Source organism: Bombina bombina, chromosome 6, assembly GCF_027579735.1.
Source record: "Bombina bombina isolate aBomBom1 chromosome 6, aBomBom1.pri, whole genome shotgun sequence".
Taxonomy (NCBI): Eukaryota; Metazoa; Chordata; class Amphibia; order Anura; family Bombinatoridae; genus Bombina; species Bombina bombina.
In genome coordinates, this window is record NC_069504.1 from 471,679,995 (window position 1) to 471,697,748 (window position 17,754).

At 41.8% G+C, this 17,754-nt stretch overlaps 1 protein-coding gene across 1 annotated transcript in view; it reads right to left on the minus strand.

The window, feature by feature from the left end:
• LOC128663103 (uncharacterized) overlaps positions 1 to 17,754 on the minus strand; it is a 180,309-nt gene that overhangs the window by 35,991 nt on the left and 126,564 nt on the right. Inside the window, exons 11-12 of the mRNA XM_053717262.1 lie at positions 15,700 to 15,812; positions 13,246 to 13,345 (exon numbers count right to left, since the gene is read on the minus strand). Coding sequence (XP_053573237.1) covers positions 13,279 to 13,345; positions 15,700 to 15,812 — 180 coding nt within the window. The 3' untranslated portion in view covers positions 13,246 to 13,278. The remainder of the gene's footprint in view (positions 1 to 13,245; positions 13,346 to 15,699; positions 15,813 to 17,754) is intronic.

Genomic DNA, 17,754 nt, shown 5'->3' on the forward strand with positions numbered 1-17,754 from the left:
CGTTCTGCAAACTGTGACGCAGTATCTGACATGGCTCTCACCTCATCCGCGCGCTCTGTCCTTAACCCAGAGCTATCGCGCTTGCCTCTTAATTCTGGCAATTTAGATAATACTTCTGTCATAACAGTAGCCATGTCTTGCAAAGTGATTTGTAAGGGCCTCCCTGATGTACTTGGCGCCACAAAATCACGCACCTCCTGAGCGGGAGGCGAAGGTACTGACACGTGAGGAGAGTTAGTCGGCATAACTTCCCCCTCGTTGTCTGGTGATAATTTCTTTACATGTAAAGATTGACTTTTATTTAAAGTAGCATCAATGCAATTAGTACACAAATTTCTATTGGGCTCCACATTGGCCTTTAAACATAGTGAACAAAGAGATTCATCTGTGTCAGACATGTTTAAACAGACTAGCAATGAGACTAGCAAGCTTGGAAATACTTTTCTAAATAAATTTACAAGCAATATAAAAAACGCTAATGTGCCTTTAAGAAGCACAAAAAGCTGTCACAGTTGAAATAACAATGAACCAAAATAGTTATAGCAACCAATTTTTCACAGTAAATGTATTAAGTTAGCAAAGGATTGCACCCACCAGCAAATGGATGATTAACCCCTTAATACCCAAAAACGGATAACGATTTAATAATTAACGTTTTTCTCACAGTCAAAACACACTGTCACAGGTCTGCTGTGACTGATTACCTCCCTCAAAATGAATTTTGAAGACCCCTGAGCTCTCTAGAGACGATCTGGATCATGGAGGATGAAGTAGACAGATTGTGACTGAATTTTTACTGCGCAAAAAAGCGCTAAAATAGGCCCCTCCCACTCATATTACAACAGTGGGGAAGCTCAGAAAACTGTTTCTATGCAGAAAACAAAGATGGCCATGTGGTAAAAATCATGCCCCAATAAGTTTTATCACCAAGTACCTCACAAAAAACGATTAACATGCCAGTAAACGTTTTAAACATACATTTGAAAAGTTATGAATTGATCCATTCCTTAGAAAAATACATTCAGTGTACACACACTCATCAGCCTAATACCAGTCGCTATCACTGCATTTAAGGCTGAACTTACTTTACAATGGTATCAGCAGTATTTTCTCAGTCAATTCCATTCCTCAGAAAAATAATTTACTGCACATACCTCATTTGCAGGGGGGCCCTGCATGCTATTCCCCTTCTCTGAAGTTACCTCACTCCTCAGATGAGAACAGCCAGTGGATCTTAGTTACGTCTGCTAAGATCATAGAAAACACAGGCAGATTCTTCTTCTAATGCTGCCTGAGAATAAACAGCACACTCCGGTGCCATTTAAAATAACAAACTTTTGATTGTAGAAATAAACTAAGTTAAAAAACACCACAGACCTCTCACAGCGACCTATCTTTAGTTAGGCTGCAAGAGAATGACTGAATATGACATGTGAGGGGAGGAGCTATATAGCAGCTCTGCTTGGGTGATCCTCTTGCAGCTTCCTGTTAGGAAGAGATATATTCCATAAGTAATGGATGACCCGTGGACTGACTACACTTAACAAGAGAAATGAACCCTTTATGCAAGCTAGTAAAAACCTCTGATAACACTAGGATTACTGCTTACCCTTCCCCTAATGGGAACACTGTCAGCCTTTCTGAGTTAACACAGTCTCTGCAGAAAATATGACTGAACATACCTCATTGCTGTATAGCAAGAAAGTGTTCCTCACACTGAAGTTTTCCTGTACTCCTCAGCTCATGTGGGAACAGCAGTGGACCTTAGTTACAAATGCTAAGATCATCATCCTCCAGGCAGAAATCTTCATCTATGTCCTGCCTGAGAGTAAATAGTACAACACCGGTACCATTTAAAAATAACAAACACTTGATTGAAGATAAAATAAAACTAACAGTTTAACACCTCTTCTCTTTACCCTTCCTGCTTAGAGCCAGCAAAGAGAATGACTGGGGGGTGGAGTTAAGGGGGGAGCTATATAGACAGCTCTGCTGTGGTGCTCTCTTTGATACTTCCTGTCAGGAAGGACAATATCCCACAAGTTAGGATGAATCCGTGGACTCGGTACATCTTGCAAAAGAAAATAACGGTCTTAAATAAAGGGTAAGCCGTGGACTCACCTTATCTGGAAATAAATAAATGTATCAGGTAAGCATAAATTATATTTTCTTTCCTAAGATATGGTGAGTCCACAGAATCATCAATTACTAGTGGGAATTAATACCCAATCTAGGAGGACACAGATGATAAGGGAGGGACAAGACAGGTAGACCTAAACAGAAGGCCCCACTGCCTGAAGAACTCTTCTCCCAAAAGAAGCCTCAGCCGAGGCAAAAGTATCAAATTTATAAAACTTTGAAAATGTATTCAAAGAGGACCAAGTTGCAGCCTTGCAAATCTGTTCCACAGAAGCTTCATTTTTAAATGCCCAGGAAGAAGAAACAGCCCTCGTGGAATGAGCAGTGATTCTCTCAGGAGGTTGTTGTCTAGCAGTCTCATAGGCCAAATGAATAATACTCCTTAGCCAAAGAGAAGTAGCCGTAGCTTTCTGATCCTTGCGCTTCCCAGAAAACAAACAAAGCAGAAGATTGACGAAAGTCGCCTAAAGATAAAACTTCAAAGCACGCACAACATCTAGGTTGTGCAACAAACGCTCCTTAGGAGGAGGAGGATTAGGACACAAAGAATGAACCACGATCTCCTGATTGATATTCTTGTTTGAAACAACCTTAGGTAGGAAACCTAATTTACTACGTAGAACCACCTTATCAGAATGAAAAATAAGATAAGGAGAATCAAACTGCAGAGCTAAGAGTTCCGAAACTCTCCGAGCAGAAGAAATAGCAACAAGAAACAAAACCTTCCAAGATAACATCTTAATATCTAAGGAATGCATAGGTTCAAATGGAGCCCGCTGTAAAACTCTAAGAACAAGGTTATGACTCCAGGGATGAGTAACAGACTTAAACACAGACCTGATTATAACCAAGGCCTGACAAAAAGATTGCACGTCTGGCGCATCCGCCAAACGCTTATGCAATAAAATAGACAACGCAGAAATCTGACCTTTTTAAGAGTACTAGCTGACAAACCCTTCTCCAGACTCTCCTGGAGAAAATACAAAATCCTAGGAATCCTGACTCTACTCCAAGAGTAGCCTCTGGATTCACACCAATACAGATATTTACGCCATATCTTATAGTAAATCTTTCTTGTCACAGGCTTACGAGCCTGAATCATGGTCTCAATGACCGACTCTGAAAACCCACGCTTAGATAAAATCAAGCATTCAATCTCCAAGCAGTCAGCTTCAGAGAAACAAGATTTGGATGAAGAAAAGGACCCAGAAGTAGAAGGTCCTTCCTCAGAGGGAGTCTCCACGGAGGTAGAGACGGCATTTCCACTTGATCTGCATACCAGATCCTGCGAGGCCATGCTGGCGCTATGAGAATCACAGAGGCCCTGCTTGATCCGAGCAATGACTCTTGGCAGGAGAGCAAATGGAGGAAATATATAAGCTAGACTGAAATTCCAAGGGACTGCCAGAGCATCTATCAAGAAAGTCTGTGGATCCCTTGACCTCGAGCCGTACCTCAGAAGCTTGGCATTCTGCCGAGAAGCCATGAGATCCAGTTCTGGCTGCCCCCAATTGAGGATTAAACTGGAAAATACTCTGGACAGAGTTCCCACTCCCCCCGGATGAAAGGTCTGTCGGCTCAGAAAATCCGCCTCCCAATTGTCCACTCCCCGGGATGTGGATCACAGAAAGACAACAGTTGTGAGACTCCGCCCACCGGATTATCCGGGTCACCTCTGTCATGGCCAAGGAACTCAGAGTTCCCCCCTGGTGGTTAATGTACGCCATCAATGTTATGTTGTCCGACTGGAACCTGATAAACCGGGCTAAGGCTAACTGAGGCCAGGCCAGTAGAGCATTGAAAATCGCTCTCAGTTCTAGAATGTTTATAGGGAGAACTGGCTACTCCTGAGTCAAAAGACCCCGAGTCTTCAATGACTCCCAAATTGGCATCCGTGGTCACAATCACCCAGGAAGGTCTGCGAAAGAAAGTTCCCTGGGAGAGGTGTTCCTGAGACAGCCACCACAGAAGAGTCCCTTGTCGACTGATCAAGAACTATTTGCGGAGACAGATCCGCATAGTCCCCGTTCCATTGCCTTAACATGCATAATTGCAGAGGTCTGAGATGGAACCGAGCAAATAGAATGATGTCCATGGAAGCTACCATCAGACCAATTACCTCCATACATAGAGTCACTAACGGCTGAGGAGAGGACTGAAGGACAAGACAAGAGCCGAAGATCTTTGTTTTTCTGACCTCTGTCAGAAATATATTCATTTGTAAAAGGATAGCAGGACCAGCACACACCTTTGGAAAATGTCCCATATAAATTGTAACAGGTAAATCTAGGTGCACACCTGGAGGACCTCCCTTTCCAGGGTCCTAACATAAGCAGCAAATAGAACACACAGGTGGGACACAACATAGGGCAACAGCACCTTTTACTGAGCAACATTTTGGGGCTCCTGCCCCTTTATCAAGCTCAAATATATTCATTAGTAGGAAGACTATTATGGTCCCTAAAAACACTACTCTTGTGGCTGGAAGACGGCGCACAAACCAGAATGTCGTCCAGATAAGGCGCTACTGCAATCCCCTGAGACCGGATCACTACCAAAAGAGCCCCCAGGACCTTTGAGAAAATTCTGGGAGCTGTGGCAAGGCCGAATGGAAGAGCCACAAACTGAAAATGATTGTCTAAGAAAGCAAACCTTAGAAACTTGCGATGATCCCAGTGAATGGGAACATGAAGGTATGCATCCTTTAAATCTATGGTTGTCATAAACTGACCCTCTTAAACCAAAGGAAGAATGGAACACATAGTCTTCATCTTGAAGGACGGTACACTGAGGAACTTGTTTAAACACTTTAGGTCTAAAATAGGTCTGAAAGTCCCCTCTTTCTTAGGAACCACAAACAGATTTGAATAAAATACCAGACCCTGTTCCTGCGGAGGAACTATAACTATAACTCCCAGGGCAAAAAGATCCTTGATACAATTTAAGAACGCCTTTCTCTTTATCTGGTCTACAGATAATCTTGAGAGAAGAAACCTGCCTCTGGGAGAAAACGTCTTGAATTCTATCTTGTAACCCTGAGATACAATTTCCACGGCCTACAGGTCTGGGACATCTCCTATCCAAGTCTGAGCAAATTGAGAAAGCCTGCCCCCTACTATATCCGTTCCTGGATCGGGGGCCGACCCTTCATGCTGACTTGGAGTCAGTCGCAGGTTTCTTAGACTGTTTCCCCTTGTTCCAAGACTGAACAAACTTCCAGGAAGACTTGGATAGTTCCTGCTTGGAAGAGAAACGGAGGGTTTACCTCTAAAGTTACGAAAGGAAAGAAAATTACTCTGACGCCATTTCTGCTTTTTTTTCTTATTCTGAGGAAGAAAAGATCCCTTTCCTCCTGTGATATCTGAAATAATTTCATCCAAACCAGGCCCAAACAAGGTTTTACTCTTGTAGGGAATAGCTAATAACTTAGATTTAGCAGAAACATCCACAGACCAGGATTTTAACCAAAGGGCTCCACAAGCTAGGACCGCAAAACCAGACATTTTTTCTCCTAGTTTAATGACCTGTAAGGAAGCATCCATAATAAAGGAATTGGCTAACTTAAGAGCCTTAATCCTGTCCTAGATCTCCTCAAGAGGAGTATCTGTCTGAACAGAATCAGACAAGGCATCAAACCAGTAAGCTCCAGCGCTGGTAACAGTAGGAATACACACCGCCATTGAAGACCTTGGTGAACATACATTTTCTTTAATAATACCTCCAATTTCTTATCCATTGGATCCTTAAAGGAACAACTATCCTCTATGGCAATAGTGGTCCTCTTAGCCAAAGTGGAAATAGCTCCTTCCACCTTAGGAACCGTTTGCCACGACTCTTTAATATAGTCAGCTATAGGAAACATTTTCTTAAAAATAGGAGATGAAGAAAAACGAATACCAGGTCTCTCCCACTCCCGTACAATAATCTCAGAAGCACGGTCTGGAACAGGAAATACCTCCATCACAGAGGGAACATCAAAATATTTGATCAGCTTACTAGACTTCTTAGGGTTAAAAACGGAGTCATCCAAGGTAGCCAAAACCTCCTTAAGTAACAAGCGGAGGTGTTCCAGCTTAAATCTGAAGGACACAACTTCAGCATCAGCAGAAGAAATTATAATGCTAGAATCCGAGATTTCACCCTCAGATGCATCCAAAGAATCTTCATCCTCAGACTTCTGAGAGGAAATACTTTGATTAGCCACTTCAGGATCAGAAACCTTAGTTACTGTTTCTTTAAATTTCCTTTTGTGTTTTCCCTGCAGCATGGGAAAAGCAGACAGTGCCTCAGATACTGCAGAGGATACCTGGGCAGCAATATCTTGCAAAGTAACCCCAGACAGAGCATGAGAGGAAACGCAGTGCACTGCATGTGCAGATGAATAGGATTGGGACGCTTCACACTGCAGCGCTTAAAGCTCCGAAACTCTTTGAGCCGAAGAAATAGCAACCAAAAACAAACCCTTCCAGGAAAACATCTTGATAGCTAAAGAATGCATAGGCTCAAACGGAGCCTGTTGAAGAACTCTAAGAACCAAATTAAGACTCCAAGGAGGAGTAACAAACTAAAACATAGGCCGGATTCTAACCAGGGCCTGACAAAAAGATTGAACATCTGGCACATCCGCCAGACGCTTGTGTAACAAAATAGACAAAGCAGAAATCTGACTCTTCAAGGTACTTGCAGATAAACCCTTCTCCAGACCCTCCTGGAGAAAAGACAAAATCCTAGGAATCCTAACTCTACTCCAAGAGAACCCTCTGGATTCACACCAATGCAGATATTTACGCCATATCTTATAGTAAATCTTTCTAGTTACAGGATTACGAGCCTGAAGCAAAGTCTCAATTACCGACTCAGAAAACCACCGCTTAGATAATATCAAGCGTTCAATCTCCAAGCAGTCAGAGAAACGAGATTTGGGTGAAGGAAGGGCCCCTGAAGTAGAAGGTCCTTCCTCAGCAGAAGTCTCCAAGGTGGAAGAGATGACATCTCTACCAGATCTGCATACCAGATTCTGCGAGGCCACGCCGGAGCAATGAGAATTACGGACGCCCTCTCCCGTCTGATTTGAGCAATGACCCGTGGAAGGAGAGCGAACGGAGGAAAAACATACGCTAGACCGAAGTTCCAAGGAAGTGCCAGAGCATCTATTAACACAGCCCGAGGATCTCTTGACCTTGACCCGTACCTCGGAAGCTTGGCATTCTGACGAGATGCAATGAGATCCAGCTCCGGCTGCCCCCATTTGAGAACCAAGCTGGAAAACACCTCCGGGTGAAGCTCCCACTCCCCCGGATGAAACGTCTGTCTGCTCAGAAAATCCGCTTCCCAATTGTCCACCCCTGGAATATGGATCGCAGACAGACAACAGTTGTGAGTCTCCGCCCACTGAATAATCTTGGCCACCTCTATCATGGCCAGAGAACTCAGAGATCCTCCCTGATGATTAATATAAGCCATTGAGGTTAAGTTGTCCGACTGAAACCTGATAAACTGGGCTGAAGCTGAGGCCAGGCCAGAAGAGCATTGAAGATTGCCCTCAGCTCTAGGATATTTATGGGAAGAACCAACTCCTCCCGAGTCCATAGAAACTGAGCCTTCAACGAGCCCCAGACTGCTCCCCATCCCAGCAGGCTGGCGTCCGAGGTCACAATCACCCAGGAAGGACTGCGAAAGCAAGTTCCCTGAGAGAGATGATCCTGGGACAACCACCACAGAAGAGAATCCCTTGACGCCTGATCCAGATCTATTCGTGGAGACAGAGCCACATAGTCCCTGTTCTATTGACTCAGCATGCATAACTGCAGAGGCCTGAGATGAAACCGAGCAAAAGGAATGATGTCCATAGCTGACACCATCAGACCAATAACCTCAATACACTGAGACACTGACGGCCAAGGAGAGGACTGAAGGACAAAACAAGAATTGAAGATCTTTGAAAAATCTTCATCTCTAGAGAATCTATTATGGTTCCCAAGAACACCACCCTTGTAGCAGGAACTTTTTCCAAATTCACCTTCAATCCGTGGGAGCGCAGAAAAGACAACAACAACTCTGTGTGGGAGTTTGCTAGTTGAAAAGATGGCGCCTGAAAAAGAATGTCGTCTAGATAAGGCGCTACTGCAACACCCTTCAAACGGAGCACCGCCAACAATGCTCCCAGAACCTTTGAGAAAATTCTGGGAGCTGTTGCAAGTGCCTGTCTAGGAAAGCAAATCTCAGAAACATGTGATGATCCTTGTGGATTGGAATATGCAGATACGCATCCTTCAGGTCTACCATTATCATGAATTGACCCTCTTGAACCAAAAGAAGAATGGAACGAATAGTGTCCATCTTAAAAGACGGAACAGGAACTATCACTCCCATGTCGGAAAGAACCTGAACACAACGTAATAACGCCTCTCTCTTTATCTGGTCTACAGATAACCTGGAGAGAAGGAACCTGCCCCTGGGAGGAAAAGCCTAAAACCCTAACTTGTATCCCTGAGGCACGATGTCCACCGCCCAATGATCCGAGATGTCCCGAAGCCAATCCTGAGCAAAAAAATAAAGTCTGCCCCCACAAGATCCATTCCTGGATCGGGGGCAGACCCCTTCATGCTGACTTTGAGTCAGTAACGGGCTTCTTAGATTGTTTCCCCTTGATTCAAGACTGATTGGACTTCCAGGAAGACTTAGACCGTTCCTGCTTGGAAGAGGAGGGGGAAGGCTTACCCAAAAAGTTTTGAAAGGAACAAAAATTACTCTGACGACCCTTCTGCTTATTTCTTTTATCCTGAGGGAGAGAATGATTATTTCCTCCCATATCAGAAATAATCAGAAATATAATCTCAGCTAAACCTGGCCTAAACAAGTTCTTACCCATGTAAGGAATTGACAAAAGCATAGATTTAGTTGACACATTTCGCAGACCAGGACTTCAACCATAAGGCTCTGCGTGCCAGTACAGCAAAGCCAGAAATCTTTGCTCCCAACTTGATGACCTTTAAGGAAGCATACTTTACCACCTCCTTGCAACTATTTACAGGCAAAATGAATGACTGGGGTTTGTGGGCATTTTTTCCTGCTTACATAAAAAAATAAAACTGCCACTTACCTTAACATTTATGTTTCCGGCAGTAGGGCAGCTCACCTGGTTTGAGAGGATGCCACCCCTCACATGGACCTGTGGAAATACAGAAAGACTGAGTAAACTTACTCAGACTATCTAAATAAGGCAGCAAAATGTTTTCGGAAAACACAGTGAGAATTGAACCCCATAAGTTCCCAATTGCTCAAAAGCCACCACTGCCCTACTGAAGAGACTGACATGGGCTAAGGCTAGACCCTTTAGAAAGATTAAAATAAAAAAATCTTGATTGTAGATCAGACACCAAAACCGCAGGCAAAGAGAATGACTGGGGATTATGCGTAAGGGAAGTGACATATATAGCAGCTTTGCTGTAGTGCTCTTTGCCTCCTCCTGCTGGCCAGGAGTGATATTCCCACTAGTAATTGATGATTCTGTGGACTCACCATATCTTAGGAAAGAAAACCTGAAAAATATAGGTTATTTAAACCTTAACTTAGGATTTAAAGGGACATTGAGAAATGAATGTTTCTAAACACCATAAGGCAAGCAAAGCACACTGTATTAGAAAGCATGAAAAAACAGAATTTATATCTTACCTGATAAATTCCTTTCTCCTACGGTGTGTCCGGTCCACGGCTTCATCCTTACTTGTGGGAATATTCTCTTCCCTAACAGGAAATGGCAAAGAGGCACACAGCAAAAGCTGTCCATATAGCCCCTCCTCTGGCTCCGCCCCCCAGTCATTCGACCGACGGTTAGGAGAAAAAGGAGAAACCATAGGGTGCCGTGGTGACTGTAGTGTATAGAAATAAAAAATTTGAAGCCTGACAAAAAAGCCAGGGCGGGCCGTGGACCGGACACACCGTAGGAGAAAGGAATTTATCAGGTAAGATATAAATTCTGTTTTCTCCTACATTGGTGTGTCCGGTCCACGGCTTCATCCTTACTTGTGGGAACCAATACCAAAGCTTTAGGACACGGATGAAGGGAGGGAACAAGTCAGGCAACCTAAACGGAAGGCACCACGGCTTGCAAAACCTTTCTCCCAAAAACAGCCTCCGAAGAAGCAAAAGTATCGAATTTGTAAAATTTGGTAAAAGTGTGCAGTGAAGACCAAGTCGCTGCCTTACAGATCTGATCAACAGAAGCCTCATTCTTGAAGGCCCATGTAGAAGCCACAGCCCTAGTAGAGTGAGCTGTAATTCGTTCAGGAGGCTGCCGTCCGGCAGTCTCATAAGCCAATCGGATGATGCTTTTCAGCCAAAAGGAAAGAGAGGTAGCAGTAGCTTTCTGCCCTCTCCTCTTACCAGAAAAAACGACAAACAAGGATGAAGTCTGTCTGAAATCCTTAGTTGCCTCTAAATAGAATTTTAAAGCACGGACCACATCTAGGTTGTGTAACAAACGTTCCTTCCTTGAAACTGGATTCGGACACAGGGAAGGAACAACTATTTCCTGGTTAATATTCCTGCTGGAAACTACTTTTGGAAGAAAACCAGGCTTGGTACGTAAAACTACCTTATCTGAATGGAACACCAGATAGGGTGAAGTACACTGCAAAGCAGACAATTCTGAAACTCTTCTAGCAGAAGAAATAGCAACCAAAAACAGAACTTTCCAAGATAGTAACTTAATATCTATGGAATGTAAGGGTTCAAACGGAACCCCTTGAAGAACTGAAAGAACTAAGTTTAGACTCCATGGAGGAGTCATAGGTCTGTAGACAGGCTTGATTCTGACTAACGCCTGTACAAACACCTGTACATCTGGCACGGCTGCCAGTCGTTTGTCCCTTTAAAGAGCTGGCTGACAAACCTTTATCCAAACCCTCTTGGAGAAAGGAAAGTATTCTAGGAATTTTGATTTTACTCCAAGAAAATCCTTTGGAATCGCACCAACGGATATACTTTAACCATATCTTATGGTAAATTTTCCTAGTCACCGGTTTCCTGGCTTGAACCAGAGTATCTATAACCAAATCTGAAAACCCACGCTTAGATAGAATCAAGCGTTCAATTTCCAAGCAGTCAGTTGCAGAGAGACTAGATTTGGATGTTCGAATGGACCTTGTACTAGAAGATCCTGTCTCAAAGGTAGCTTCCATGGTGGAGCCGATGACATATTCACCAGGTCTGCATACCAAGTCCTGCGTGGCCACGCAGGAGCTATCAGAATCACCACAAACTCTTTACCATCCCCGTGGAGATGCTACTTGTTCAGAGCGGCAAAGAGAATGACTGGGGGGCGGAGCCAGAGGAGGGGCTATATGGACAGCTTTTGCTGTGTGCCTCTTTGCCATTTCCTGTTAGGGAAGAGAATATTCCCACAAGTAAGGATGAAGCCGTGGACCGGACACACCAATGTAGGAAAAATAACAGTAGCAAAAGCTTTATTTATAAGGCTGAATTGCTTATCATATGCATTAAATATACTTGAAATAAGGCAATGAAAAATAACAGTGGCAAAAGCTTTATTTATAAGGCTGAATTTTATCATATGCATTATAAATACTAGCTTAATAGGGTTGAACTGTAATATTCCAGGAAACGATATTGCCATCCATGTTATACAACAAGGCAGCCACACAGTAAGCAAGTTAAGTTATTTTTCAAGCTCTCCTCTTGTGCTTTTAAGCTAAAAAGCCAAACATGAGAGTTCAATGTCTTTGAACATACAGAGACAAACTAATAAAAGTATCACTCTGATAATACTGAGAAAAGGGGGCGTGTACACAAAACCGGCTCAGAGAGCCGAAAATGGTGCTTCTCTCCTGAACTTTGCAGCAGAAATAGAAAAAAATAAATAAATGCGGGAACACAGAGTCGGCACAGAAATAAAGTGCGTAGCTAGAAGCTAGCATCGCGTTTCATTCTGTCAGCCGAAGCAAATAGAAAAAGGCCTTAGTACCCGAAAATGGCGCTGCACAAATACACTCCACCCGCTTAAGATACTAGCAACAGGCTAGTAGATAGAAGAGCGCACTCCGATAACAACCTCTTGTGTATGCCAAAAATCCTCACAGTATAAATATTTTGCCTCTCTGCCATTACTCATTTTCTAGTAAAAAGCAGTTCAAACGTTATAATTAATTAGAGTAAATAATTAACCCTTCGAAAAATATGCACAAGCCTTAAAACGAGCCAAATAGTTAGGGAATACTATATATAGAAAAGTACTAACCCCTAGTCTCCCTGTCACCAGAAAGTGTCTGCTTTCTGCCTAAGATATCCTTCCCAAGGATATACCTGTCCCAAATAACATTGCAGTTTGACTCAACAGTGCAAGTCCCCATACATAGAAGACAAAGCACTTACCTGCAGTCTGGCCGTCCGGCAGGAGGACAGCTTACTAGGTATGAGATGATGCCGCTCCTCACAGAGACCTGTAGAAAAAAGAAAGAAACAGAGTAAACCTGCTCTGGCTTTCCATACCATGGGCAGCAAATATGTTAGGAAAGGCCCACCTTACACGTTCCTAACTGCTTTAAAGCCACCACTGCCCTACTGAAGAGACTAAAGTGGAGTACGGCTAGACCCAATCTTAAAGGAAGGATCAGAGTAAACCTACTCAGGCTTTAAAATAATAAAATCTTGATTGAAGCAAAATAAATCCAATCTTCTTCAGACACCAAAACTTTACTTCCTCCATGCACCAAGGCAAAGAGAATGACTGGGGGTTGTGGGAAGGGAAGTGATACTTAACAGCTTTGCTGTGGTGCTCTTTGCCTCCTCCTGCTGGCCAGGAGTGATATTCCCAACAGTAATTGATGATGATCCGTAGACTCACCGTGTCATTAGAAAGAAATTGGTGTTTACTGTCCCTTTGATTAAATATAAAAAGAAAACCAGTATTTAGCATAAAAAGAAAACCAGCATTTAGCATTCCTTCTCACTCCTCAAACTATCTAGCTGATAACTGCCTGCATCATTACATTCTGTATGCTGGCGTTCTCCTTGGCACACTGGCACCAGTGATTTGGGCATGCAAAAACAATAAAAAAGCTTATTTTTCCTTTTTTCCCCTCATACCTCAAGTCAAGTGTGTTAGGATTTTGTTGTGGATCACTTCTTGCTGATACTCTTCCTTGACAACGTTTTTGAGCTGTTTGCATATTTCTGCTTATCTTTCCTGTGAGAAAGAGAGAACAGGGTTTTAAGAGTCTGAAAGTAGGATAAAGACTGTTATAAGCAGCAACTGCTTTTTAAGTAACATAGTAACATAGTAACATAGTAGATAAGGTTGAAAAAAGACTGAAGTCCATCGAGTTCAACCTATACAAATCTAAAATACTTACAAAAAGCTCCAGTTAAGCTTAAATAACCCCATTAAAATGTGACCCATTTAATACTAGCAATCATATCCATGAATTTTGTTTATATACAGAAAATTATCCAGACTATTTTTAAATGTATCTATGGTATTGGCATTCACTACCTCCTTTGCTAATGAGTTCCACAATTTTATTGCTCTTACAGTGAAAAAACGTTTCCGTTGCTGGAGATTAAATCTCCTTTCCTCCAACCTTAAATTATGACCTCTTGTCAGAACCAATTTTCTTGGAATAAAAAGAGCTTCTGCCATCTCTGTATATGGGCCTTGAATATATTTATATAAAGTAATCATGTCACCTCTCAAGCGCCTTTTTTCTAAAGAGAACAGACCCAGTTTGGCTAGCCTCTCCTCATAGGTTAATTTCTCCAATCCCCTTATTAGCTTTGTGGCCCTTCTCTGAACTTTTTCTAGTTCTGCAATATCTTTTTTAGCAATCGGTCCCCAGAACTGCACTCCAAACTCAAGGTGAGGTCTTACCAGGGCTTTATATAATGACAGAATTATACTTTCCTCCCTTGAATCAATGCCTCTTTTAATACATGCTAGTATCTTATTAGCCTTTGAAGCCGCTGCTCTGCATTGTGCACTCATCTTTAGCTTGTTATCTATTACTACTCCCAAATCCCTTTCCTCCTGTGTTTGGCTAAGTCTTGTCCCATTTAAAAAATACATAGCCTGCTTATTTTTACTTCCAAAATGTAGAACCTTACATTTTTCCGTATTAAATCTCATTTTCCATTCACTTGCCCATAGTTCTAATTTTAGCAAATCCCTTTGCAAAGAGAGTTCATCCTGCTCTGACCTAATGACCTTACTTAACTTAGTATCATCTGCAAAAATAGAGATGTCGCTATTTAATCCTTGCTCCAAGTCATTTATAAAAATATTAAAAAGAACAGGGCCCAGTACTGATCCCTGGGGGACGCCACTGATTACCTTTGTCCAATCTGAGTATGATCCATTTACTGCTACTCGTTGCTCCCTATCTTTTATCCAGTTATTTATCCATGAGCTAACATTTTCAGCTATTCCCAGTCCCTTAATTTTGTGCATTAATCTCTCATGAGGCACTGTATCAAATGCCTTTGCAAAATCTAAGTATATCACATCAACTGATTCCCCTTTATCTATATTTTTACTTACTTCCTCGTAGAATCTAATTAGATTAGTTTGACATGATCTATTTCTCCTAAAGCCATGCTGATTAGAACTCATAATCTTGTTTACACGAATATGCTCATCAATATAATCCCTTATAATCCCTTCAAATATCTTCCCCACTATTGATGTCAGACTAACTGGTCTATAGCTTCCTGGATCATCCCTGCTTCCCTTTTTGAAGAGTGGCACCACATCAGCTTTACGCCAATCCTGGGGTACCATGCCTGAGGATAATGAGTCTTGAAAAATTAAGAGTAAAGGTTTGTCTATAACAGTGCTAAGTTCACTTAACACCCTTGGGTGTATTCCATCTGGGCCTGGAGTTTTATTTACCTTAATATTTTTTAGTTTTTTCCTGATATCCTCTAAACAAAACCCAGTTAGTGGTATGGACTGGCATGTTCTATTCTGTTCCAAAGTATCATTCAATGGTTCCTCTCTTGTGTATACTGAAGAAAAAAACTGGTTTAGTACCTCAGCCTTTTCCCTGTCATTATTTATCATGCTACCCTCCACACATTTTAATGTACCTATATTATCCTTCTTAGATTTTTTGCTATTTATGTACTTAAAGAACCTTTTAGGGTTAGACTTAGAATCCTTGGCAATTAATTTTTCATTTTCAATTTTGGCTAATTTGATTGCTTTTTTGCATGCTTTGTTACATTCCTTATAAATATTGTATGCTGAGTCTGTACTATTTTCTTTTAATAATTTAAATGCCCTACGTTTTTTCCTCATTTCTTTTAACACATTTTTATTTAGCCATAACGGCTTATTTTTTTTATTTTTATTTTTATAACCATATGGTACAAGTGCACTTGTAATATACGTTTATAGTTTAGTATTATTTAGTACCATTGTCTACTAAAAGGTATTGCATGATAATGGCAGTGAAGAGAATTACATGTTCTAGTAAGTGGATATATGCAGTAGACAGCAATATCTGTTCTACATGGTGAGTAAAGGGTCTGGTTTTGGGAATATACCTGCTCATCTTCACTTTGTTTCTACATCCTTTGCCACCCTCCCAGTGAATGGCATGGCTTCCTCTGCCCATCATGTTTGCACAGTATATGCAAGGCTTGCCATTGCCATAGGGCTGTGGAAAATAGAAGAACAATAGAAGAAGAATTGAAGAACAAAAGTCTGGAGGGAACAACATCTACACTAATATCATGATTCCCTTTTCTCTCTAATAAAATAATAATAATACATTTGCCATTATTTTTCCCATAATGCAGTGGATTAGAAACAGGGAGGTGGGAGTGACATTTTCTGAGATCACATGATCATATAAGGCAGTATACTGCTCTACTTTTCACTTCCATGCCCAACTGCTCCTTCCATAATTTATCTCTTCAAGTGGAACAAGCTGTGGGCTGTCACATAATCACATCAAGGGAGAGTGAGAATGAGTGAGAAAAGAACCAGCAGCAGTGTACAGGGTAGAGGGTAACTAACACTGCCTGGTTCAGGCAACTCTAGCAACCTAACAGTGGAAGACAGAAACAAAAAGGTGAGGAGTATGAACATAACAAAGTATAGTAGAAGAGGCGACGGGGTTATTCATTGCTTAGCTGTGAGAAACATATTTAAAGCAATATATAATGCAATATAAGTGGAGTATAAGGACAGCAGAAATACAGTGGGTATTGAAAAGAATCACCATCAAACTGGAGCAGTTCTGCAAAGAAGAGAGGGCAAATATTGCACAGTCTAGATGTGCAAAGTTAGTAGAGACTAAAGGCTGTAATTAAAGCAAAAACAAAATTTATGCTTACCTGATAAATTTATTTCTTTATTGAAACAATGAGTCCACGGATCATTATTATTACTGTTGGGAATATCACTCCTGCCCAGCAGGAGGCGGCAAAGAGCACCACAGCAGAGCGGTTAAATATCTCCTCCCTTCCCTCCCACCCCAGTCATTCTACCGAAAGGAGAGAAAGGAAGAAACAAGGTGCTGAGGTGTCTGAAGTTTATAACATACTAACAACCTGTCTAAATAACAGGGCGGGCCATGGACTCATCGTGTCACGAAAGAAAGAAATTTATCAGGTAAGCATAAATTTAGTTTTTTTTCTTATGACACGATGAGTCCATGGATCATCATAATTACTGTTGGGAATCAATACCCAAGCTAGAGTACACAGATGATAAAGGGAGGGCCAAGACAGGAAACCTAAACGGAAGGCACCACTGCTTGAAAAAACCTTTTTCTCCCAAAAAGACCTCAGCCGAGGCAAAAGAGTCAAATTTATAGAGGTTTGCAAAAGAGAGAATAGAGGACCAGGTTGCAAACTTGCAAATCTGTTCCATAAAAGGCTTCATTGTGAATGCCCACAAGGTAAAGAAGTAGCCTTAGCCTACTGTCTTTAACGTTAAACAGAAAACTGTTGAAAATCCTTAGTCGTCTGTACAAAGAATCCTAATGCACGTACCACGTCCTGCAAAGAAGGATTAGGACACCAGGAAAGAACCACAATCTCTTAATTAAAGTTCCGTTCCAAAACTACTTTAGGGAGAAACCCTAATTTTATAGGTAAAAACCCACCTTATCCGATGAAAAATAAGGTAAGGAGGCTCATACTGTAATGCCGAGAGCTCTGACTCCACGAGCAGAGGAAATAGCAACAAGAAACAAAACTTTCCAAGATAACAACTTGAAATCTAAGGAATACAACAGCTCAAACTGAGCCCCTTGAAGGACCTTAAGAACTAAACTAAGACTCCAAGGAGAAGTAACTGAGTTGAAAACAAGCCTGATCCTGACCAAGGCCTGACCAAACAATTGTACGTCTGGGCATCCACCAGACGTTTAAGTAACACAACAGACAAGGCAGCTATTTGACCCCTTTAGGGTAACTTGCCGATAATCCCTTCTCCAAACCTTCTTGGAGAAGGGACTTAAGTCTAGGAATCCGAACTATACTTGAAGAGTAGCCTATGGATTCACACCAGTATAAATATTTACGCCATATCTTATGGTAAACATTCCTAGTCACACCATTACAAGCCTGAATCATGGTCTCAATGACTGA